At 44.0% G+C, this 23147-nt stretch overlaps 1 protein-coding gene and 1 pseudogene across 3 annotated transcripts in view; both read right to left on the bottom strand.

Moving 5' to 3' along the window:
* Window positions 1-1145: 1145 nt before the first annotated feature.
* Window positions 1146-9214, bottom strand: LOC307103337 (serine/threonine-protein phosphatase PP1-gamma catalytic subunit-like; annotated as a pseudogene). Its single transcript has one exon. The product of its transcript is annotated as a serine/threonine-protein phosphatase PP1-gamma catalytic subunit-like (transcript).
* Window positions 9215-9397: 183 nt separating this feature from the next.
* Window positions 9398-23147, bottom strand: part of GNG12 (G protein subunit gamma 12) — a 119838-nt gene continuing 106088 nt past the window's right edge. For both annotated transcript variants that reach the window (XM_079777615.1, XM_079777614.1), the window contains exons 3-4: window positions 15127-15238; window positions 9398-13252 (exon numbers count right to left, since the gene is read on the bottom strand). In XM_079777615.1, the coding sequence (XP_079633741.1) occupies window positions 13127-13252; window positions 15127-15219 (219 nt within the window). In that variant the 5' untranslated portion in view covers window positions 15220-15238 and the 3' untranslated portion in view covers window positions 9398-13126. The remainder of the gene's footprint in view (window positions 13253-15126; window positions 15239-23147) is intronic.

The raw sequence follows: 23147 nt of genomic DNA, 5'->3' as shown, positions 1-23147 counted from the left end.
GTCGAGAAGAGGAATCTGACGAACATAATTTTAAGTCAGTGTGGTGCCATGGCAAGTTTGGGCATGTGGTGTGTGTGTGTGTGTGTGTGTGTGTGTGTGTAAGCAAGCTGGTGGTGGTGTGAGGAAGACTTCCAGGCAAAGGAGACGCTTGACCTGAGTCTTGAAGCCTGGTTAGGAGCTGGTCAGGGGAGAACAGCGTGACGAATGAGGGACTTTTTTTTTTAGTCTGCAGTGTTTGCTAGAAAATTAAGTGTTAAGGAAGGGAGTGGAGAGAGAGAGGCTGAAAGGTAAACAGCAGATCATAGAGAACCTTGTTTGCCCTTCTAAGGAGCATGGGCTTGTCCTGCAAGTGGTATGAGGGCACTGAGGATTTTATGTAGAAAATAAAAATGGTCCAATTGGAGTGTTCTATGGCTCACTCTTCCCAGATGATCCAACTGCCCAGCCACAGTGTGCTAAGTGGGATCTCGGTGTGTGTGTGTGTGTGTGTGTGTGGGGGGGGGGGTGATGGTAATGTAAAGGGACAGCTGTTCACTGATCTTATCTGTCCTGCCCACCCCTCTCTTCCTCCAGTGAACTTTCTTTCCTTTTAGCACCCCTCAAGGGTAAATTTGTAATATAGGCCTGGCCAGCCCTCCTGGCCATAATGATTGGTTGGGGATTGATCTGTGACGTCAGCTCGGCCAGTCAGGTCTTCCTGAGACTTTTCTGCCAGAGTAGAGAATCTCCCTGCTGTGTTGCCCAGCTGGCTGATTGCTGGCCGGCTTGCCTGCCACAGAAAATAAGTCTATTCCAGAGCAAAGGACAGAAGATGAAACCTGAAAGCAGAGCGCCTGCATCCAGCTGTACCTGAAGCGAGGCCCATGGCTTTTTAGTAATGTGCTTGAGCTTGTTTTTGTTTGTTTGTTTCCAGAGCAATTTATTCATTCAAATCTATTAATATGCCACCAACAGTGCTCTTGTGTGTATTGTGCTGATAAATAGACACTGAGAGGATTTAACAAGTTTGTCATTTAATAAGTCTGAGTTCACTTTTATTACATGGTATCGTACACAGTCATCTGTTGAAACAGATTTCTCTTTAACAGATTTTAGTTTTAAAAAGTCATAGGTTACGTACGTTCTGTATAAACTGGTGGGTAGTATGTTAGTTCCTTTGTTTTGACTTATAAGTCTCAACTTCATGCAAAAATAAAGAATATAGGCCAAAGAAAGCATAATGTCCCTCGTATAGCAGAGTATTGTTTCTATAATTTGGAGCTTTCTGAAAGGACAGGTTCAGGCCTGATGCCGCTGTAAAAAGATTACTTAATGAATCAACTATGGAAATTGTACGAAATGTTGTTAACGTTTATAGCTTAAACTGCACTATGTTACTAATTGCTATTCAAACTAAAAAACCTGGTTCTGAATCCTCATGAAGGTGGCATGGGCACACCACCATGCCTTCTTGTATTGGGGGTGTGTCAGTACATATTTCAACAGAAACTTTGGCTTTAGGAATGAGTCACAAGCATTTAAAATAATGGCTTTCATCATCATTTTAAGTATACGGTAGGGGAAAGTGTACTTTAATTAAATACACATTATACCAGTGATGCTGGCAAGGTTGAAAGTTACTCCTAATGTTGATAACTATAAAAATCAGTTTGTACATGACAAGACAATGAGAGAAATAAGCAATCCCTTTGAAATGAATTCTTAACATTAAAAAAAAAATGTTCAGTGGGTCGTTCCAACTGTATGCATTTTATGACAATAACATGCACAGATTGAGCCTCCAAGGACTCTCTTTATTAGCCTAAAGAAAATGAGCATTACTTTATTCATGGCTGGTAATGAACTTAAAAAAAAAAAGGTCAATTATACACTTACCTCTTAGGATAAACTATCCGGGGGTGTACAGATTTAACACCACCATTAAAGCTGGTTGCCAAAGGAAGAGAGAATTAAATAAAACATTTTTCTCCCCTGGGAGTGAAATCTTTCATTTGATATTAGAACCAGCAAATGCCATTCATTGAGCAGCCGACCAAAACACATGGCAGTTTTAAAACTGAAGGTTATGCATTCTATATGACGAAGTCTCAGCTTTAGGCCGTGTCAAAAGACATCCCTGTCTTTGCTTGCTTTGTGATCACACCCCTTGGAAGGAGTAGGGTCCCGTGGCGCTCGGCCTCTTTTTCTCTGCAGCTTTTACAATCTGAAAAGAGCACATCTGTGTTTCGTCCACACGTGTCATGGCTCCTGCATCGCCAAACTGTCCACAGTAATGGGGTGCAGAAAACAGTGACCAACTGCCTCTTTGCAAAAAATTCCTATCCATTTCCAACCACCGGATGGGCTTTCCATATAAGATCCAAATCAAGCTTCTGGAGAAATTCGGCAGCCACCTCTGCACCAAATGTCAGGGACACTCCTGTCATGTTCAGCCCAGCCTAAGACATCTTTGTTGGGGTTAGACCACAAAAGATCACAGAGAAGACCTCGATCTTGTCCATCAGGTGGTCACACAATTCACCAAACCTGCCCCGTAGATTGCAGATCTGGTGGTAAACCTCCATGACAGCAAAACAGTTTCTCATCCACGATGGCTGCTCTCAGTAAACAGTGAAAGCAGGCTGTGAAAGCTTTCCGTAGTTCGATGTTACAGCTTCTTTTACATTCATCATAAAATCCATAAATGCTGTTGATGCTGGCGCACTCGTGGTCTTGGGTATTTGACTTTGTATGCGAGTAAGAGGCAGATAGTCTCCAGGGATCGCTTCCCTGTCCACATAGCCCCCCAAACAGGTAGTTGCTTTCTGGCGGGAAACCACCCTCCTCAAAAAGGTCTAAGCAAATTGTGGTATTGCCCATGGATATCACCGCATATTTTGAGTGGTGCTTCAAGTTCTAGCACGATAGGCTGACTGAGAAAGATCTCTGGGGGTTTTAAGCGCAGTCCTGTGATTTCACTCTCCTGTAGCTGGACATTCTTACTAGGCTTGGACCTTCTCACTCCAGCAGCCTTTGGATGATGCTATGTTGAGTTTTTCCGTATCCACCATCCCTTTCCCACCGCCGACCCTCTTGACCCTCTGGGCTCCGCTCAGGGACTCGTGTCCCCATTTCCAAGCTATGCACACAGTGGGTCACCCTCAACTGCCCGCTCTCCTCCTCTCCCCATTGGAACCAAGAGAAGAAAAATAAATGGCCTTAAGCTAGTTTCCTTTGCAACTAAAAGCAGGGTGAACAATGGAGGCTGAAGGATTTCTGGGATGCGAGATTTTCTGGGCTAACACCTGGACAGTCCCAAGTGAACCCAGACAGTTGATTACCCTAATACCAGGGGCAACCACAGAGGCTGCAGTCTAGACGGAGGCTTTTGCAGTAGTTCAGTCAAGAGATGAAACGGGCCTGAACTTGTAGTTGATGAGGAAAATCAGGGGTGGATTTGAGAAGTACTTGGGAAATAGAATAGGCAAGACTGGGTGATCAGATGTAAGAAATGAGGAGAATTCTTGAATGCCTCTCAGGTTTCCAGCGAGGGCAATTTAGTGATGATAGTGCCACCAATGAAATGCTAGGGAGGGGAAACGGGTTGTGTTTCTGGTCCTTGGGTGACCATCTATTAAAATGTCCAGGAGGATAGGCAAGTCTGATGCTTGCATAAAATATAGGCTGGATGTTTTGATTTGATTTTGTTTTGTTCTGAGCATATAACAACTCTAAGAACAGGTGAGATCTTTAAGAATGGGTACAATGAGAAGAGCAGCAGTGGGCTAAGATAGAAACTTGAGACTAAGGATGGGATTTTAGGAGGTAGACATAGGAAGAGGAGACAGAGGAGGGGAAAAATGAGAGTGATGTCATAAAGATGATAGTACAGCCCTCGCTGGTTTTCTCAGTGGATAGAACATCAGCCTGCAGACTGAAGGGTCCCGGGTTCGATTCCGGTCAAGGCCATGTACCTTGGTGTGCAAGAGGCAACCAATCGATGTGTTTCTCTCACATCCATGTCTGTCTCTGTCTTTCCTTCTCTCTTCCACTCTCCCTAAAAAATCAATTGAAAAATTTCCCCAGGTGAGGATTAAAAAACAAAGACAAACAAAAAGAGGGTAGTGCACACAGGAGAGTTTACAGAAGAGAATGACTCAAATGTCAGAGGGGACCTGGAGGCAGAGACTAAAGGGTTCCACTGAACTTGGAAATCAGGTATTCACTGGCCATTCTATTGAGAAAAATCAGTTTCATTACATAGGTGGGAGCAAAAGCCAGATTGCAGCCAATTGAGAAATGGGAGGTGGGGAAAAGAAGACCGCGAAGGTGGACCACTCTTTGGAACATTTTAATAAAGGAGAAAAGAGGATTAGGGACTTGGGGAATAGCTGGAAGACTTGGCCTTGAATCATAGGTTGCTTCTCAGCCTGAGCATTTGATGGAAGATATTCAGATGAGTGTGGTGGAGACATTTGGATGTGGGAAGTTTTAAGAATTCAGGCCAAATGGTCCCAACATTTTATTTTATGGAGAAGGAAGGATTTTTTTTTTTTTTGCATGATGGGAAGGAGATAAATAGGAGGGTTTGAGGAGGCTGATAAAGGTTTGGGGTGGAGGAGTTGAATAATCCTAATAAAAGGATTGTGAAATACCATTGGGGCTCAACAAAGATTAGAAATACTACTGCCAAAAAATACCTTAGAATAAAAAAAAATACTACTACTGCCAGTTTGTCTCCACTAATTTATTCTCCTTGTTCAGTCTAATTATCTTTATGAAAACAAAGATTATCATGTGAAGACCTTATTTTAAAATTTCTACCAACTCCCTATTTTTATTTATATAATCAATACAAACTCTTACACTTTGGAACCAAACTTCCTTTCTAGCCTCATTAGCATTCTCCTTCCCATACTCCCACCACAAAGATCTGTGATATCCCAGAAATCTTTAGAACGTAGAATTTGGATCCACTGTTGTTTTTGCTGCTGAGAATATCTTTCCCTATTCTTATGAACAAACTCCTACTCATCCTTCAAGGCCCAACTGATTTATTGCCTCCTCTGTGCAACCTTTTCTGACTCATTAAGTTAGAGCAGCTTCTTATAATAGCACTTACCACATTGTATAGCGATTTATCTGTTTACCTCTGATTGCCCACCCCACCCCCACTCCCACTATCCTGGGATATCCTTGTCTTTTCTGGGTTTATCCTAGGACACACTTAGCATAGTGTGAGCAGGAGCTATAATATTCTGAGTAGAAGCTCAACAAATGAATAAATTCGTCTGTACTGCTTCTAAAAAAGCTAATGTTCTGTTATTGAAATGGAATGTTTGAGTGGACTAGTTTAATTTTTTGTATTATGTTTTATGAGATCTTACAGGGCATTGAGATTTTCTTTGTTGAAGAACTTTGTTCATTTAATTCTATTAATTGCCTATATACAAAATACCTTTCTATATTCACTTTTCCTTAAAAATTCTTCCCAGTCCTGCTGATGAGTCAGCAGCTGAAGTATCAGGAAGTGAATCTTTAAATATCTTTTAAATACCTATAATTATACACAGCAAACCCACATACCCTTCTCTGACCCCATACTCTAGACTTTGGTTCTTTTCCTCTTGATTTTCAATTCAAAAAGGAAAATGTAGAATGATGTGGGGTGGAGATGGCAAAAAGCAACCATAAGTGAATTGCTCTCTTTCTCAAATTTGTATAAAATGTAAAGCTAGAAGAAATGTTAACAATTACTAGTCTAAATCTTTTTTAAATAATAGATTTTTTTTTTCTGGAAACATGACCAGAAGTCATAAAGTTCCTCAGGTTGTTCAGCAAATTAATGGCAGTCAGACTAGAACCTACATTTCCTGAGTCCAAGGCATGTGTTCTTTCTCTTACTTCATATTGACTACTTACGAAAAGTGCAGGGTTTTTTTTTTAAGTGTATCAAATATGCCTTGGATCTCTGCAGGCCTCCCTTTCCTTATATGTAAAATGTGGATAATAATAATAGCAACCTCATGGTTGGTTGTGAGAATTAAGTTAATTAATAGGTACAAAATACTGAGACTAATACCTGACCAAAGTAAGTGACTGCAATTTATTATTGTTTATTCTTAGTTAAGGTCTAGGCCATGACACTCTTGATTACTGAAGGACTTATTTGCCTTACTGGATTAATTTTCCCCAAAGTTATTTTGTTTTTCTCCCCCTATTCAAACAATGCTACAAGTATAAAGACAGTTGGTTTGCTGTGGTGTCCGAATGACCTCCGTGTATGAAATTAGCATCTGTACTTTTTAATTGTAGGATCCTGCATAACTTTCTTAACTTCTTCGAGCTTCAGTTCCTCGTCTGTGGGATGGAGTAAAATAACATCTACTGTCCTTTAAGAGTTGTTGTGAGGCTTAGAATGGGAGAACAGGTGCAGAGTGCCAGCCTAGTGTCATTGTTGGGTCCTTCCTTTCCCCAGCGCCTCACACAAATGTCTCGTAATATCGACAGATGTTCTATGGCCCATGTTGATGTCAGATCTACAAGGGTCTATTTAGAACCAATCCATCTAATGCTTTGGCCAGTGGGGAAAAAACACAATGGCCTTTTGAAGGTTAAAGGTAGCAACGCTCTGTGGCACACATGCAGGACGCGCGGAGTGCAGGTCTCCAAAAGGATGTTTGTTTCCTGACACACTGTAAGGCTTCTTTACGAATTTTAACACATCCAAGTACAAGCTGCACTATATATGTTTACATTTTGAAAATATAAATTGGCTTACTTTTTATGGACATCTATTCTAGAAGGAAACTTTATATCATAACTAGGGCTAGTTCTAGTTTTCCCAATACAGTTGGCCCTTGAACAACACGGGAGTTAGGGGTGCTGACACCCCAGCAGTTGAAAATCTGTACATGACTTTTGACTCCTCCAAAACTTAGTATGCATGGGGGGATTGGTTCGAGAACCTACTATGGATACCCAAATCCGTGGATGCCCAAGTTCCCTATATAAAATGGAGTACATCAATGCATACAGTCAGCTGTCTGCATCTGCAGACTCCCAACCGCAGCTCAAAAAAGTAAAGGCATTTATTGAAAAGAAATCCCCATATAAGTGGACCTGCGCAGTTCAGAGTCAATGGTACATAAATTTGTGTACTATCTAAATCTCACATGTCAATTTTTAAGGTTATCCTTACCCTCATCTTAGGTGACATTAATAACCAGGTAGGTATCACTGGTCACATCTGTTCAGTGAGTGACTGACTACCTTAGACCTGCCCCAACATAGCAACTTGTGGATCCAGTGTCCTTGTGATATCACATGGTGAATGTCCTATGTCAGATTTAAGGTCTTTTATAGGAGGGAGCTCTCGCTTCTGTCACTAAGCAGTGTGTGTGTAGAATGGGCAGGGGGAGGAGGGTGGACCTGGAGGCCAGAAGTAACAACTGGCACATAGCTGTCTCAGCTGCACATTTCTTAGATTCCCAAACTCAAGATCTTACCATTAAGTAACTCAACCACTTAAATTACTTGCTTTCATGATAGAATAGATTATCTAGGAATATAGAAATGTTTCATACGTAAAATTAATTCTCAGTGATACCTAAAACTTTAACTTCCACTCCTTTTGCTAAGCATTGCTTTCCCCATAGTTCTATTTTGTAGGGCCAATGGTTTTCTATGGGCTTGTATATTAAGCCATTAGCATTTTTAGGATGAACTTATTTGAACTTTCATTTTCCTCCAGGGCAGAGAAAATACTAGTTTCTTTAAAAACTGATAGTGGAGGTGAGGGTTCCTGAGAACAACTGTACATGTTTGCCCAGGGCTAGCCTGCAGTTGAACAACCTTTAATAGATGTGAATGACTCAGATAAGGAGATAGTCATTGGAGAAACAAAAGGGCTCTTCTGAAGAGAGAGGTTGGCAGTGGTAAAGGGGTAGAGGAGCAAGTGGAATAGAACTATACTCTGAAAAACAAGCTAAAGGCGATAGTCACACCAGGTTGTGCGGAGATGGATAGAGCTGATCGTGGGACTAGGTTCTGCAGTCAGAGCTGTAAGCTAAACGTTTGCAAACTTGGGCATAGGGAAGGAAGGAGGGAGAAATACTCGACTGACTACCTAGCTTTACATAAGGTGGCTTATAATGACTACCCATATGTATATGTGTATTTTGCCAATGAGAAGCTGATCACTGCTCATAGCCAGGAGAGCTGAAAGGCCATGTAACATGCTCCTATCATGACCTGCAGGTCTGAGCTCCTTGTTCATGACATTAAGTGTAACATATCATCTGCCATGATTGCTGACATAGTCTACCCATTTTGGCCTCATTAACCTTCCTCTCTTCACCTTGTTTTAAACTCAATGCTATCCAACCCCATCTACCATCCCCCATGCAATTGTCTTCCATTGAAAGTCATAAGAACTTCTGATAGTTTGGCCTGTGCCAGAGAAAGTGTTTGTCAGTTGTTGCCTATTTTTCATGGTGAAAGTGTCTAAATTCTTCAGTCCTTTCCTAGAAAGGATGAAGTGACTATCACTTGCTCCAACCCTTCGTAGGGTTTGAGTACTGGTTCTCAGAAGCAGAGGCCACCTCTGCCCAGTCCGTAACCAGGTGCTCACTGGCTGTTTTTCCCTTTTTGGATGAAGTTGTCTTTCCTTCATCTCCGTGGGAATCCCAGCCCTAGGGAAAGGGGTTGAGGAGGAGGCTGGGCACCTTCAGCAAACACTTGGTGACTATGAGTCATTGCGAGTCTAATGACCTTCTCATTTGTTATCTGTTGCCATGGTCACTGCTGGGTCTCAACATGGAAAACAGCCCTCCACACATTGGGAATCCTTAGGTCACTCCCTGACAACCTCCACTGACTTCCTGTTTCTTGTGGGACAAACAGGTAGTATGGGAGAGACACTGCACACCAGCTTTTGAGCTCCCTTTTCTCCTCCATCATTTCCTCCTAAGACTTCATTCGAATGCTTAAAGGGTTTCTTCTCTGAAGACCCAGCTCGAACATCACCTCCCTGATCAGCCTTCTCATGTGTAGCTCTCTTTCTTCTGGGCTCTCATAGCACTGGGCATTCCCCTGAGTTATGCGGCACGTTTCACACGGGGATGTAATTATTCGCTATATGGCTGTGATTCCTACCCTCCTCACTCGAGACTGTAAGCTTCTCATGGGCTGATGTGTGTCTGATTGGAGTGTCATCAGAGTCTGCATTCAACACCTGGCTCTCAGCAGGTGCTCAGAAAGTGTTAACTGAAGGAATGAAGGAAAGGGGAAGAGAACTGGTCTTCTTTTCATTTGTTCAGCTAAACACGCGTAGGATGACACAATGAGGCACTGACCCAGGACAGAGATCAATGGTGCTTTAATGAAACGTCTTTCAAATCTGTGAACATGTTAGCTGTGAAACAAATGCTTTTATTCTTTCCATAGGACAGATTTCCAAACAATGATCACAGTGTTTAGGTGAATCAGATGCTGGACAGATGAGTAGCCAAAGAATTTTATAAAATAACAAGATCCCATCAACTACATATCAAATTTTACTGAGACGTCAAGAGAATATATGTTTATAGTTACATAGCTAAAAACAAGACATTATTACAGCAATCAAGTCCACAAAACTAGAAAAAAAAGGCTGTATGACAAAAAGGCCTTTCATAAGCTATTAAATGAGCATACATGATAGACAAACCAATTTTATATTTGAAGTAGCTTATAGCACCAACACGTTGGCAGACAAGTAGAGGGGTGGGCCCTTGGCCCGAGGCATCTGAGAGCAGGAAGGGATCTCAGCCACCATCTAAAACAAGCCCCTTGTTTTACAGATGGCAAGTGGAGGCCCGGGGAGATGAAGTGCCTTGTCCAAAGCCATAGGACACAGGGACACAGGACTGGCTAGAAAACTAAGCCACCCAGCTTTAGGTAAGTGCTCTATTTTAACATACATATAATTCTATTGATTTAATGTACTTTTTCCTGTTAACAGGTACACCATAAAAGAAATCAATACAATTCATAACATAGTCTGTATTCTATTTATTTTATTGAGAAAGGACTGGCATGTAGTGTAATTCACTTCTTAGACCTATTCAGTCTTAAATCAAAATTGGGGGGAGTCACTCAGACGACACTATTGTAATTGGAAATCGGTTGAAAAGAGGCATCTGAAGAGAAAATTTGGCACATCCCCCATTACCTAAACTAACCTATGTCCCAAAATCATCGGTACAATTCTTTTTCTGATAGTTTAAAAATCAGTCAAGTACAAAAATAGTCCAAATAAAGAGAAAGCAAATCACGCCTTTCCTTTAAAAGATAAGGATGGCACTTTTTATTTTAATAAAGTAAGGAAATATAAAATGCTGATTCTTTTTAGAAAAAAAAAGTACTTACAATCTATAACTTGGGAACCACCTGGTATATAAAGTGTTTTCTCTCTAGAAAATTCTTTGGAGTCATGACATTTTGTCTAGCATGCCTTGCCATGACCCTGAGGCCTCAACTGGACAGATTTATGATGAATGAATGAAGGTATAAGAATAAAAAAAAGATCACTGTTAACAGAAGCAGCATCAAAGACAAAGCAGAGTGAACATATGTAAATGGCTTCATAGATAGGAAGCCAAGAAGCTGCATGTATATATGTGATTGTGTGTCATTATAGTGGCAGTCGGAAAAATAACACACACTGGGCATTTGTCCATCATCATAAACCAGCTGCTGCAGAACAGTTGAACTGTGGCTTCATAAGTAGAATAAAGCCTGATAAATAAAAGTGACTTCTGCATATCATATATATGTATACATATATTATATTTTCTCACATAGACATCTAGCTATAAGTAAGTCAGCATTTAGCTACAATTTTCCCCCCTTGGGTCCAGCATTGAAGGATTTGACTTCACTTTTCTTGAACAGGCCCTCTACCTAGTTAGGAAGTTACGTGACAATTATACTTATGGCTCTTATGCCTGGCCAGCAAAAATAAAATAAAATCTCCTGGGGCCTCAATTCTATTCCTTATCATTACAAGCATATGAACAAGTATATAGCAAAATATATTTGTTTTCTGTTAGGTAAAAGAACATGTTTTAGTATTGAAGAATAAACTATGCCTGCTACCAAAATTGTGCACACACCTATATAATAAACATAATTTCATGAAAATACTTTAACAAGACGTATTATAAATATTTAAAGAAACAGTGTTCTGAAACTACCAGAAAAATGTACTTATTAAAAAAAAAAAAGAATATCTCCTTAAGTGAAGCATTAAATGTAAAGTTGTCTTTTTAGTGTACATTTCAAAGTTCACCGTTGGAAAGGTGAACCCTTCTCCCTCCTAGACAGGTGACTTGGGAATTGGTCATGTTGCAGAACCAAGCTCCAGATGACAAAGAGGTGTAGGGCAGTGGCGAGATTCACGTGGTCTTAGAAAAACGAGGGCAGTTCACTATGCTGAGTAGACAGGTGGCGTGGAGAAATACTGAACATATTTGAGCAGTTTAAAAATGGTCCTGCATTTGTTTATCCACAATTACCATAATTCTCAAAGCCCAGACATTCAATTTTGAAAGGGGCTTGCATGGTAGAGCAAGATTGCACCGAACTAGGAAAAATCTGTTGCAAATAATTCCTTCTTGGGGTTGAGTCCTTTTTTTGAGAATATGTTTATAATCCTTCATTAGTAGATATTTTGAATGAACTAAAGATGAATTAAAATATCAAAGGCCAAGGGTATGGTTTGTGCCCTTAAGTGAGCATTTAATAAAAAAAAAGAACCTCTCTTCCCCTTTGACAAAGTTAACATACTCTCTGGTTATAGGAGATTCCTTCTTTTGGGATCGACACTGTGAGGATGTGAGGGCTACATTTGTGCCCAGAGGAAAATCAAGGAACCCAATGCCCAGCGGCTGGAACCCTTGGGCCCGGGTCATATGCCACTGAATCCACGTCTCTCGGATGGTTTGTGGACAAGGTAGGGATGACACCGACACTGCAGATGTTTGAAAAGAGCTTGTGTCTTAATACCGTTATGTTTTTTGTATGTTCAGTTCCCACCATGTTCCCCCCACTGGGGTGGGGAGGTGAACATTACCTCTGCCAAGAGATGTTCTGGTAGGAGAGAAAAGACAAAAGGCAAGGCAGTGAGAAAAAGAGGAGCTAAGTCACCAAGTCTGATCAGGAATAGCAGCTGGTTTTCAAACATTGCTGTTCCTCTCTCTGCCAGGCTCCTGAGCACTCGTCTGTCCATTCCCATCATTAGGGTGGCAATGGCAGGTGTTGAGCCCTGGGCACACCCACCCAGTGTCCTCCGCTTCTCTAGACTCAGGATCACTGAAGCCCGAAAGGCCTCTTGGGAGTGAATACCTCACATTATAAAAGGGCGTTCAGGTCACTTAAAAATTTTTAATTGGCACAGTTTATTGTAGCCGAAGAGGGTCAGCAAGAGATGACTTCATTACTTGATGGCAATGAATACAACCTTTAGGATGGCCTTTAGTTTTTGTATAATAACTATGTAAAAAGAATTTCTTATTCTACTTACACATAGCTTAAGATAAAGGGATAACTTCTGGAGCTGAGGGACTGATGGTATGGAGAGACATTTTAATAAGCAAATAAGCTTTGATATGTGTATATACAAAGACATGTATATATACCTATATACACAAAACACTCCTCATCCGTATACACTGTACAGGTTGGCGCAACCCTATTAAGAACACATTATAATATAATGGTTTAAGGACTTAAGTTATTCTTGGCATTTTAATCTAGACAGGGGCTTAGGTAATTTAGGTCTTGACATACATGGATCATTCATATATTTGAAAGCATATCTTTGTGTTTTTTAAAAGGCCCAGACTGACTTTTCGTTAAGCAGCAACCCAATATAACACCATGGTTACCAAATGGAAAACAAGATTGTTACTTTGTATTAGATCAGTAAAGGGTATTTCAGAGAAAGGACACCTTGGAAAATAAAGACTTCGGAGTCTATTATTCCATGTTAAGAGCATTTTAGTTATTAGCAGTGGTTACCAAATAAGCTGAAGGTAATTCTCTTCAAGGAGCTGCTCATAATTTGATTTGTTGAAGAGACGAAAGGAACGGGTTCACTCTTCCTCTATAAGATGATGCACGTTTTCTTGTCCTTGAAAGGGTTTTCTGAGGTTGGTATCCCTATCAGCAGAGGGTCATTCCTGGCATGCTCCTCACAGTAGGACATGAGATCGGCTGATGCCTTTGATACCTAACATGCAGACAAACAGGAAAGGGAATGCTTTATTTACAAACTGGGGGGGAAAAAAGTGTTTGAATGCTCATGTATTGGGTGGAAGACTGTTAGAGAACAATGTCAGTCGCAGATTACTCGTTAAAGGGGGAAAGGTACATTTACATGGCAAAATCTGGCATATAACGCCTTCCTTAATCAAGGGATAAAACTGACATCATCTATCTCCTACTGTGAACACTGACACATCACCAGCTAGCTAGTGTTCCGCCAAATCATTTAACTGGAATCTAATTATCAGCAAACAATTCCATCTGGAATGAGGGCCACTCTGCAGAGAGAGCAGCCTGGATTCTTCATGAATGAACTGTGTGTTAGATAATACTAGTATTCTCAGCGGATCCTGAGTGTTACCACTGTACGGCAGTCGTGTAGGAGAATGCTCTTGTACTTGGGTGAAATATTTAGGGGTGATGAGTCACGATGTCTGCCAATAACTTTTAAGTGGTTCAAAGAAAAAAAATTGTATGTATTTTGTGAGTATGTGTGTGCAGGGACAGAAAAAGAGAGGGCAAAATGTGAACAATGGATGAATCCTGGTAAAGAGTACATGGGTGTTTGCTATTGCAACTCTTCCATAGATTTGACATTTCTCAAAATAAAGAGTTGGGGGAGGTAAGAAAAAAAAAAAAGAATCAATGGAAGGTTGTATCTTAGTTTCTATCTCCCTCCTCCCCACCCCTAAAATCGATTAGGATGCAGAACACAGTTAAAAAACCAAATTATGGGTTTAGAGCCAAATACTACTGGAGTTTCAAGATTTGCTGATTGGGCTTGGGAAAGTAAAAAAGAGACAAAGCCAGCATGGGAAGATGCAGGGCCTCGCTCTGGCTCGAGTTAAAAATGGAAAATGCCAGGCCCAGTTCAGAGGCTGGTGGGAGATCCCTGCGAATGCTCAGACCAGTGTCCTCAGCTGAACCCTGTCAACTACAGCACAGCAGGCCTCGTGTTTTAAAGACAGGTGACTATCTCCAGGCCCAGAGGAATTTATCAGGTGACTGCTTCAGTTTCTAGGAAACAGCATTACTCACAGCATTCCAGGGCACTCACCGCCTAGTCCTTTCTTGGGATTTTTTTTTTAGGAGGGGGGACTCCTAAGTCAGGTGACCTAGCACATACCTTCCCGTTTCTACCAGGGCTGGCATGGCTCACCCAGGTGCAGAACGTGGCCACTAAAGCCCACACACAGTTAGAAAGCTGCATTCTCCTAAAAAGGAGACCCCGATTGCTGACTTGTGATGCAGGCCTGCCTCAGCTGCACTGGTAAATCAGAACACTTAATAAATTCCAGGGGGATGACGAGGAATCCCTGTGCCAACATAAAACCCAGCAATCCCAGGACCTGACCGTGTTGGCTCAGGGAAAGTAGGCCCTCCGGAAATCCTGCCACAGGTTTTAGGTTTTTTGTCCCAATAGAGAGGCTAACTCAGATGCTCTGGCTTCCCGGTGCTTTTGAAATGAGGCCTGTGCTTGGTAGAAATGAAAATTAAGAGTCTAAGGCTTGCAGCTTGCTCTAGGACAGTGGTCGGCAAACTCATTAGTCAACAGAGCCAAATATCAACAGTACAACGATTGAAATTTCTTTTGAGAGCCGAAAACAGACTTCTGCGCATGGGCCACGAAGTTTCAATCGCACTGTAGGTGCACGCCCGCATGTGGTATTTTGTGGAAGAGCCACACTCAAGGGGCCAAAGAGCTGCATGTGGCTCGTGAGCCGCAGTTTGCCGACCACTGCTCTAGGAAAATCCCAGCACCAAGCTGCATTAAGTAGCATCACCTTCTCTGAAACGTGGCCTGGCCTTCAGAAAACACATCCAATCCAATCATCTTACCTTTATTCTCTCGATGGAAGCTTCTAGTCTTAACTGCTGCACAGTTCTCCTTGCTTGGGTGATGTTGTTGGTGCTTGCTGTTTTGCTTGACATCTTCAATTATTGTTTTTACCTGAAAGCAGGAGAGAATTTTTTAAAAGGTGAATAACAATCATCTTTATGTTGTTTAAACATTTTTAATGCTTTGTGTTACCTGAGGGGGGAAGGATGCATTTTCCCAGTCAACATCTATGAGGTACTGAAATACCCCTCGGCAGTGAGTGGTGGCCTGGTTGTCTAAGCTTGCTACCCATTTGAGCACCTTCATAAACCTTTGGTCTGCAGAAACCCAGTACTAGTTAGTAGTTTAATCCATGCACCCCATATACAGCATAAAGTAGCCTGGTCTAGGGCTTTTTAAAGGGGAACAAATATACATAAACATTTGCAGTAGGTAGAGGGCCCCCAGCAAATGTGATCATGTGCAACCTGAGCCACATTACATGTGCAGTTAGTGCTACTGCTGTGTGCTTTAATAGAAGGCTTGGTTTTACTTCACTCTGGCTCTCTTACCCAACTATTACACAGCTGCAAGTTCTGGCAACAGAAAATGGCAAAAGACAGTGCCCCCGGAGAACTCTGCACAAAGGGTGCAGTTTTAGGTGCTACCAGGATTTGCAACAGTTGGGAGAATATTGGTGAGGCAGATAAGGACGACGTTATCCCAGAAAACGTAGGGACCTCTCAGCTGGAAGACTCTCAGTGACAGACAGATCCACAGCAAATGGCAAGTGGGATAAACTGAACAGCCCAACATATTTAGTGAAACTTAGTCATTCCCTCCTTTGACCTCTCAGGCCTCATCCTGGCAGCCAGGGCACTTGCTAATCCTGCACCCACTACATGGTCCTGGGTTGACTCTCCTCTCAGGCCTCAGCCCTTGGATTCTAGTCTGCCTCTTCCTCCCTTTCCCCAGCCACCCAGTGAAAATCAAAGGAAACCTCCTGGTCCTTGAGCTTCAACCCCTCTGGTTGTCCAGTGGTATATTCTAAGGGGAGGGCCAGCTGGAGCCCTGCCATATATGGCTAAGTTCTCTCTGGGCCTAGTGGCATCTGCAGGGAAATGCAGGCCGGGTGGCAGTTCTGTGACTCACAGGAGCAGGGGGATGACGGTAGGTGTGCCGCCTCGGTGCTGTGGCACCAGCAGCAAACCCAGGTTGTCTCAACGTTGTGGAGGGGCCGCAGCTGCCCAAAGCATGTCTGCCATAAAGGCTTAGACCAGACAAGGCTGCAAAACACAGGTGACCTCTGTGCTCCGCCGTGTCCACCCGAGTTCCACGCTTAGAACGCGCCCAGTGGCTGAGTTCAAGGCCTTGGGTAGGGCTTCTGCCCTCTGAGGTCACAGGCAGCCTTGGGTCAAATGCACCAATAAAACTGTGTGCAAAACTCTGAAAATCCAGCCTAATCAGCAAGTGTCACATTCCTGGGTTTGGACCCTGCCTCTGCCTCACGCGAGCTGGACGAGACTGGTTCCTGAAACAGGTTACTTAGCCTCCACGAGCCCAAGTTTTCTCACTTGTAATATAAGGATACAACTATTTTTGAGGATTTAATTTGCTGACGCACACGTAGGGTTCAGCATAGGACCAAGGCACTCTACGAACAGCAGCTGCTATTATGTTTCTCCCCCGGGGTCACACCCAGCACAGCGAACCGAAATTCCCTGTGTACCTGTCTGCCTCCCCTGGTCAGTGAGCCTCAAGGGTTTAGACTGACGAGGTCTGGGTGGTCTACGGGCATCAACCCCCCTTTTTGATAGCATCTGTAGGCAGTTCTGCTGCATGCTAGTGTCAGGACAGAATGGAATGGTTTGTGACACCCAATAGAGAAATCCCCTGAAATAAGGAAGCTCTAGCAGTGCAGAAGCTGGGAGGAGGAATGCTGGGGCGGGGCTGGTGGCTCAGGGTGACCTCGTTTCAATACACTCCCCGACCAGCTGCCTCTTCCTCAGATTCTTCAGTTGTCCCACCCCACCCCAGCAGGCCTAGGAGGTCCTCCCAGGGATTTTGCTCACACCCACTGGCCTGGCCCAGCCCATCCCTGTGCTCCCAGGCACGAGCTTATTAACAGTCTTTGAAATGGGACCCAGGCAGCAGGCAGGCTCGCTGTGAAAAGTATGAAGTGCCCCGGTTCACAGCACGCTGCTTCCAGATTTTGTTCCCTGTGGCACGTTACCCTGGGCTCCCCTGCCAGCTGGCCCTGATCCTGAGCACCGGCCCCCCAGCCTCCAGAAAGCGAACATGACACCCTTTCCGACGGCCTGTGGTTTCCAGGCTGCACCCCAAGGACTTTCTAAATGTTCCCCTGGCCTGAGAATAGCGCCAAGCATTCTCCTCTTCTTCTCAACCTCCAGGGCTAAAGTTTCCAAGGCCTGAGCAAGCTTTCCTGTAACTGCAGAACAGTTCACACAAATCAGGACCGGATCAGTCATTGCTCCCACCCGCATGGCCATAAGCAAAGAGTCCGCAGTCAGGTTCTATTTATAAAATGCTTGGGTAGGCCTCTGGAACACTGGCCAGAAACTTTGCATCTAGTACATGAAGGACTTTCTTACTTCCTGACTCTATTATAGTCACGATTAAAAACAGCCAGCAATTCACAATGCACACCCGCCAGCATGGCTCCTTGCAGCTCTCCCCTATCCTGAAGTCTGTGTTCTGACCTACCCGCTCCCAGACTGCCTCCCCAGGCATCAGACAGCTTCTCCACTGCTCAGGTAGCCTGCCATCCCCTTCTGCCCTGCCAGCCTCTCTCGGGCTCCCAACTCAAATACAGTTTCTCTTTTCCAAGAATAAAATCTTATGCTTCCTGTGGAGAAATCAGATCAAAATTATATTGTTTCAACTTAAGAAGCTGAGTTGCCTCTTGTCTGTGCAAGGAGGGCCACTGCTGTTAATTCTTGAGCAGTGGGGGCTGTGTCCAGGGGCTGGAGGGCCCGCTGAGGTTTTCCTCCCAAGCTGCAGCTGCTGCTTCGCATCTCAACAGCTGGGCCTGAGCAGAATCAGAGCAAGAGGCTGGGAAACAAACACCTCTGCACCTTCAGAGGGTTTTCTTTGGTCTTCCCTTAATGGCAAGGATATCTAGCTGTTTGTTTGTGCTACTAGGTGGATGAAAAGCATACTTTATTCTTACTCCAAGAATAGCTTCCAAGGCAAACAATACCTGCTCTTTGTATGGAACTGCAGACTGCACACGGTGCTTTCATATGCATTAGTCCATGAAGCCTGGCTCTAATTCCAAAAGGTATATCACGATTTTATCCTTGTTTCATAGATGAGACAACTCGGGTAAGAAAAACTTGCTCCAAGCTAACCTAGTTTGTAAGCCTTTTCACCTCAGAAGCCACACTTCCCACGGTACCACACAAAGGATGCAATGCCAATAGATTTGATTCACAAACACTCCGGCCATCACTGAACAGTCCACGATGTGGTTCTTAATCAAGGGTGACCTTGACGCTCCAAGACCTGGAGTTACGAGCCTGCCGACTGCCTCATGTTTGTGCAATACCTGTTCTGGTGCAGAAGGTATCTGTTTATCTGTCTAATGCCCTGGAGGACAGTCTCCCCCCCCCCCCCCCCCCCCCAATCCTCTCCTTGTCCCCGGCCCGGTCTGCAAGTTAAGCAAGAATGTTCTTGCTGCTGCTCCTAGGCAAGGACTGAGGTCAGCATCTGGAGATCTTGAGCCACTCAGAAAGGCCAAGGCCTGTGCATGCCTGTGCAGACCTCCAGTAGCCTTGTTTTCAATTTTGCATGGGGCTAACAGATTTGAATAAACATATATAGCAGTTAGCTATTCAGATAATTTGCATTGGGTTTAAAGCTGTTGTTCATCTGAATTCCCAGGGTCCTAGAAATTCCTAGGAACAGAATGTCCCCTTAGGGAAATATGGACATTTTAATCTTTGTCTAGAGCAGGCGTCCTCAAACTACGGCCCGCGGGCCACATGCGGGTGTTTTTGCCGTTTTGTTTTTTTACTTCAAAATAAGATATGTGCAGTGTGCATAGGAATTAATTCATAGGTTTTTTTTTTTAAACTACAGTCCGGCCCTCCAACGGTCTGAGGGACAGTGAACTGGCCCCCTGTTTAAAAAGTTTGAGGACCCCTGGTCTAGAGAGACCTGAAGCAGGGAGAGAAGGGGAGAGGTGGGAAGAATATCACACCCTGGAAGGAAGACACTAGGCAGCCCCAGGATCTGCATCACAAGTCACCATGGCCTGGCCAGGAATTGAATCACTGGAGCGAAGCCAATGCTCATGAGCAAACACACCCCTCGTGGCTGTTAGAAAAGAGCAGGCAAAACAAAAAACAGGTTTCTACTTACCCTCTGATCTTGCCTTCAGCTACCAGGGTATTACTCCAGCTCCAGCCTGTCCTCTCATTTGTTAAAGGGGGCACAATCCCTATCTCCTAGGGTTGTTGGGAGTGCCTATCAGTGATGCACCCTGTACATACAAATGCTCAATGAATGCTGGGCCCCTAGGCTCATTAACAAGGCAGAAAACACGTATGTGGCGAGACACAAGAGGAAAATTCAGACAGCACAAGAATTTCAAGGTCATATGACCAGGTAGCAACATCTTTCTAATATGGCAGGAAGTGTGGGGAGTGCAGAGTCAGATCCTTAGGAACAGTTTTCCTATTTTCATGAACACTTATTTTCTGTCAGGGTCTATGGGCTGAATCCATCCCACAGATGTGTTTGGTTGGGGCCCACAAAGGGTTAACTCAAAAGGATCTGTGTTTTAACAGAGTGATTGTCAAAGTTTGCAAATAAAAGATTTCTGGAAAAGTCGGAGAAATCTTACAATCTGGGCTGGATCTGAGTAGTGGCTGCCCCTTTAACACTTGCTAGCCCCCTTGCTGAGCCCTCTAGTTGAACGTGTGATATGGCCTTCCTTTATACTATGCCTTGGCTATCTAGTTCCAGGCATACTCAAGGATTAGGCCAGGGGACTTGAGCTCACTCCTGCCCCTTCCTAGCTTTGGGGCCCTGGGAAGGACTTGTCACCTCTCTAAGCCTCAATTTTCTCATGGGAAAAATGGGGGATAATAATACTTTTGTACCTCAAAGGACTGTTAAGATCAGATAAAATAAGCATGTGAGTGTAATAAGTATAAAGAGTACTTGGGCTGAGCACTAAGTATGTGCACCCTCTGATCACATCCCATGCAAAGTGCTCGAAGCACTCCACAGTCCCTGATGGGTGGCCCTGGGCAGCTGCCCTGCCCTCCTGGGCGCCTTGCTGTAGTGCAGGGATGGAAAGTAAGACGCTAAGTCTCCTCGTGGTATCAGCTGGATTGTGCTCCCTTCCCCCATTTCATATGTTGAAGTCCTAACCCCCAGTACCTCAGCATGAACTGTATTTGGAGATAGGGCCTTTAAGGTGGCGATTAACTTAAAAGGCAATCATTAGAATGGACCCTAATCCAGTATTATTGGTGGCCTCATAAGAAGAAGGAATGCAGACACAGACGGGTACAAAAGGGGTAACCATGTGAAGACCCAGGGAGAAGCAAGCCATCAACGAGCCAAAGAAAGAGGCCTCGGAAGAAACCAACCCTGCCGACACCTTGCTCACAGACTTCCACCCCCCAAAACACTGAGAAAATTCATTTCTGTTGTTTAAGCCACCCTGTCGGCGGTGCCTTGTTATGGCAGCCCGAGCCAACTCAGACACCAGGTTCCCCAGCAGCTAGGGCTCTGGGTGACCCGAGGGAGAAGGCCACTCTCCTGCTGTTGGCTCATTTCTGCTGGCAAGCGGGGTGGTGGGCAAGTTGCTCTTTGTGGAGGTGGTGGCACCCCGAGTCGTCACTAGCAATATGGTGCTAAGAGCTGTGTGGCTGCAGCAGCCTCCCAACTCTTCACTTCCTGCCTGGCCCTGGGGCCAGTTCTGCGGTGAAGACTGGAAACCGGTGGAGGGCTCCATCCAGAGCCCTCCAGGCCTTCCTTTGATTATGCAAGCTCCCCATCCCCTGAATTAAAGCCCATTCTGCTGTTTCCGAGCGCGTTTCTGTTTGCTATAGCTGAATCCCAACTGATACACAATGGTTAATGTGCCATTTTGTGATCCGTAAATAACTTGCAAAGGTCAGCTATGATTCCTATTAGTATCAGACCACTATTGCTGAATATGCTAAATTCTAAACCTTTTTTAAAAAATATATTTTTATTATTTCAGAGAAGACGGTAGAGGGAGAGAGAGATAGAAACATCAATAATGAGAGAGAATCATTGATCAGCTGCCTCCTGCACGCCCCCCACTGGGGATCGAGCCCGCAACCGGGGCATGTGCCCTTGAAAAGAGGGAAAGGTAAGACAAAATTCTTTTTCTCCTTCTCCCCAACCACCCTCTCCCTGAGGCCAAGGGTGGTTGACACAGTGACCTGTCTGATCCTGCTCCCCGTTCAGCACTGACTGTAAAGAGCAAGAAGAACAAAGTGCCCGTCAGGGAGGAAAATGGGAGAGAGATGAGGAAAGGCTGCTGGGAGCGGTGGGAATCATGGTTGGAGATGGGGAGGAGAGAGTGATCAGAGCTCTTCTAAGAAGTTTATAGACGCTCAGGATCAGCAGAGCGAAAAAGAACATGGGCAGCTCTCTCTGGAGACCTCAACAGAGCTCGGCTGCTAGAAGTTGTGCTTCTGTATTTGCAAGCCCTTCTGAGGTCCTCATTTTTCTTTAGTTGATTTTACCCGCCATCCAGGGCACATGTCCCTGAATAATAATGATGATGATGATGATAAAGTTGCTGTTATAATGATGAAAGAGGAAAACTACCACCCTAGCTGGTTTGGCTCAGTGGCTAGAGCATTGGCCTGTGGACTGAAGGGTCTCGGGTTCGATTCTGGTCAAGGGTACATGCCCAGGGTGTGTGCTCAATCCCCAGTAAGGGGCATGCAGGAAGCAGCAGATCAATGATTCTCATCATTGATGTTTCTATCTTTCTCTCCCTCTCCCTTTCTCTCTGAAATCAATAAAAAATATATATTTTAAAAAAAAAGTGGATAACTACCACCACTTATTGAGTACTTAGTATGTGTTAGGTAAGTCAGTTCCATGAGTCATTTCATTTAATCCTCTTAGAGATGAATTCTTTTATCATTTCTATTTGACAGACAAAGCACAGAGTGGGCAAAAAGGTCTTGTCAAGATTATGTTGACTTAACGAAGCAGAGCTGGGACTCGGACCACCTGACTCTCAAGGTCATCCTCTCAATCACCACTCTACACTGCTTCCCCCGAACATCAAGGTTGTGTACAAGGACAGAGTGGGGAGAAAGCAGGGGCAAGTGTGAGCCAGGAGCACGGGCCTGTTGCTCATTCTGATAGGTGGTCTCTATAGCAAAGACAGCACTAGGGGCCGTGGGAAAAGACCTAAGCGAGAAGAATTGGCTATTCTTATTTGAAAGGAAAACTGCCCCAGATTCCAGGTAAGACTGTTGCTAAAGAACAGGATGGTCCCATCCTCCTCCCGTCCTTAGCAAACCTGGCAGGGAACCACGAGGATGAGCCAATCCTGGGTAATAAATCTGGAGGAGAGAGCTGCCGAGCCTGAGCAGCGGGTTCCTCACTTCACTGTGTATCTAGAACACTTGGGGCACCTGTTAAATCTGCTTCAGTAGGCCTGGGGCAAGGCCCAAGAATCTGTCTTTAAAAGCTTCCAAAATGATTCTTATGTAGGTCCTCATGAGAAACACTAATAATGATTATTAGAGTCTCTGCCTCTTAGTCATACCCATGTTTCCTTTTGCCTGGCCACGAGAACTTACCGATTTAAAATAATGCCCCTTCCTATCCATGTTTGCCTTTGCAAAGTTCTGAACAAGCCCTGGAAAATTCTCATTTTTAAAAATGTTCTTACCCTACAGGATTAAGACTCCTTCAGTTTGAAATGGCTCTTATCACTTACTATCTTTCTTTGCTCAAGAGTCTAACTTTGTTTTCTTAACATATGCATCCTCCTGAACAGTGTCTCCTCCCT

Source organism: Cnephaeus nilssonii (genome assembly GCF_951640355.1).
Source record: "Cnephaeus nilssonii genome assembly, chromosome: 7".
Lineage (NCBI taxonomy): Eukaryota > Metazoa > Chordata > Mammalia > Chiroptera > Vespertilionidae > Cnephaeus > Cnephaeus nilssonii.
The sequence above is the reverse complement of the archived record's forward strand: the minus strand, read 5'-3'. Positions and strand labels throughout refer to the sequence as shown.